The 3,151-nt window shown below is 32.6% G+C and overlaps 1 protein-coding gene across 1 annotated transcript; it reads left to right on the top strand.

Annotated features, from left to right (window-relative positions):
- The first annotated feature begins 39 nt into the window (after window positions 1-39).
- LOC107013092 (probable protein phosphatase 2C 75) lies at window positions 40-2,818 on the top strand. The gene is made up of 4 exons (XM_015213080.2): window positions 40-345; window positions 425-796; window positions 1,490-1,595; window positions 2,476-2,818. Exons 1-4 carry the CDS (start codon window positions 40-42, stop codon window positions 2,748-2,750), a joined length of 1,059 nt encoding a protein of 352 aa, XP_015068566.2. The 3' UTR covers window positions 2,751-2,818.
- Window positions 2,819-3,151: the final 333 nt, after the last annotated feature.

Below are 3,151 nucleotides of genomic sequence, written 5' to 3'. Positions count from 1 at the left end.
TTGGAGTGGTAATTCTGTACACTCCTCCTATAAAACAAAATGCTAGTGTTTCATGTTTTTTTATCACTAGAGAAAATGGATAACATAGGGAATGTCGATCAGAGGGATGAAGTAAGGATGCATCGGCAATACAGAATTGAACTGAGAAGGAGAGAGCAAGCTCGGGAAGCACTGTTGAGGGGAGGAGTACTGCCGCCGCCAGCAGTTGGATCAAGTTGTGTAAAAGGAGAGAGGCCTTCAATGGAAGATGAGATTTCAATTCACCCTAATTTTTGCTCTCCGCCCATCAATGGCGGTCGACCCATTCATTTCTACGCCGTTTTTGATGGTCATGGTGGTCCCCAGGTATTTATTAAACCAAAATTTTCAAAGTTTGATAATTTTAGCGATAGTTGGGATGAGACTTTATTTTTGGTTGGTGCAGGTATCTGCGCTGTGCAGGGAAAAAATGCACTTGATTATAGCAGAAGAACTGATGCGCCCAGAGAACAATACAAACATGACGAGTAGTAGCTCCAGTTCATATAGAAGAGAAGAACGAGATATGGAGGCGACATGGATAAGAATTCTGCAAAGAAGTTTCCAGCGTATGGATAAAATGATATGTTTTGACTGTGACTGTCCTACTTTAACCTACAGCTGTTTGTGCCCACCAAATCACAACTTGCGTCAGATTGGCTCCACCGCAATCATAGCAATTGTAACAGATCATGCCATTGTCATTGCTAACTGTGGTGATTCCCGCGCTGTTATGAGCAGCGCTGGAAACACCATCCCTCTCTCCTTCGATCACAAGGTAGAAAAAAAAAAATTTGAACCCTATGTGGAAAAAAACTGGTTTTACAGAAATACCTAATTTTTTGAAACGATTAAAACCAATTTATCGTGAAAAAACCACACTAAAGTTTTTGTATTAATTCAAGACTCCAATTCAGTCAATCATGAATCTGATTCTACAAAACTAAGAATTTATTAATATTTCTCTATAAATAACAAAGAAGCTTTCCTTAAACCAAGGTAAGAAAGATTTAATATTCAACATGAGTAAGTTGTGCGGTGATGGAATTGTTCCACTTTTAACTAAAGGTCTTGAGTTTGAGTATTGTGCGGTGAAGGAACTGTTCCATTTTTAACTTAAGGTTATAAATTCGAATTTTGGATATGGAAAAAATTTATAGGAAGTACTACTTCCAATTACAATTTTTACAAAGTACGATTCGAATTTAATCAAGATTCAATGTGAACTATTCCATTTTTAACTAAAGGTCTTAAGTTTGAATATTGTGCGATGGTGAAACTGTTCCATTTTTAACTAAAGGTTTTAAGTTTGAATTTTGGATATGAAAAAAAATTTATAGGAAGTACTACTTCCAATTATAGTTTTTACAAAGCACGATTCGAATTTAATCAAGCTCCAATGTGAAGTGAGCGGAAAAAAAAAACAATTTCTCCTAATTATAGAAGGTACTGTCTAATTATTTGGTTGCAGCCAAGTAGGAGGGATGAACTGGCTAGAATAAGGGCTGCGGGAGGAGAACTAGTTTATTCAAATGGATTACGGGTTCAAGGTGTTCTAACCATGTCTCGGGCAATAGGTATATTTCTCTCTTCATTTCAAACACTTTTTTTTATTAGCCATTCACCTAAACGGGGACGGATCGAACATAAACAGAGGTTTAAGATGAAATTTTAATTAGAAGCCTAAAAATTTAAGTAAATTTTTTTCTAAATATTTCATTGAAAAATAACTCTTCCAATTAAATTTAAGGTAAGATTTTATCAATTTAATAAATTGATAAATTATAATAAGTTAACAAGAAGAAAATAATTCATATTTCAAAATATTTTTTATTTCTATACAGATACTAATATACAATTTATTTTTAGTAAAAAACTGAGACCCTCAAAATTGGGCCTTTTTTTTTATTAGCCATTCACCTAAACAGGAACGGATCAAACATAAACAGAGGTCTAAGATGAAAATTTTAATTAGAAGCCTAAAAATTTAAATAAATTTTTTTATAAATATTTCATTGAAAAAAAACTTTTTCAATTAATTTAAGGTAAGATTTTATCAATTTAACAAATTGATAAATTATAATAAGTTAACAAGAAAGAAAATAATGCATATTTCAAAATATTTTTTATTTCTATACAGATACTAACATACAATTTATTTTTAGTAAAAAATTGAGACCCTCAAAATTGTGAGCCTAAAGCATATGCCTTATACATAGAGGCGCCCTTCACCTAGCTAGGTTATACTCACCCATAGTGATAGGGTTTTGCATGACCCTTTCTTAGTGAAGTTAAAACACAATTATGGTATTTAGATTTCTCAAATGTTAAATTAATAAATGAATCATTCATATAATACAATTCATGTATATATATAATACCTGAATGTGTTTTAAATAGGGTAGATCTTGTCTAATAAATGTTTTTTTGTTATTTTTTCTTATATATTAAAAACAGGAGACAGTTTCTTGAAGCCATATATCATATCAGACCCTGAGTTTACCTTCGTAAACAGGAAGGTAAACGATCAGTGTTTAATACTTGCTAGCGATGGGTTATGGGACGTCGTATCCAATGAAACAGCATCTCAAATAGCAACAGTGTGTGTCCATGGAGAAGCAATATTTTTTTCGCCCAGTGAATCAGCAGCATCGTTGCTTACTCGGACTGCTACTGGGAGGAATAGCACTGATAATGTAAGTGTTATTGTAGTTGATTTTACAAGACATTAAGGAGGAGAAATTGTATCATATATTAAGAAACAATGTATCTAGTTTGTGATGGGCGATTTTCTAAAGAAAATTTGGACAAAATCGCTCCTAGAGCAACGACTTTTATCTGTTAACGGCGTTAAAATAAATCGCTATGTATAGCGATTTTACCCTTTTGGTTAGAAAATTTTTTGATGTATCCTGTTGGAATTTTTTTTTTGCCCTTTAGACTCCGAACTCTGCTATATGCTGTTGGATTTTTCTCATGTTTGAAGTTTGAAATTTTAAATTAGTGTATATTCACCATAGTGATATGAATTTGGCATATATAAGCTCTCAAAAATATAGATGGAGGATTGATAAAATCTTACTTTTTTGGGAATAATATTTACTCCCTCTATAGGTTTGAATAAATAACACTA

This window comes from Solanum pennellii, chromosome 3 (genome assembly GCF_001406875.1).
Source record: "Solanum pennellii chromosome 3, SPENNV200".
NCBI lineage: Eukaryota > Viridiplantae > Streptophyta > Magnoliopsida > Solanales > Solanaceae > Solanum > Solanum pennellii.
Note: the sequence above shows the minus strand (reverse complement) of the source record. Positions and strands in the feature narration are given on the sequence as shown.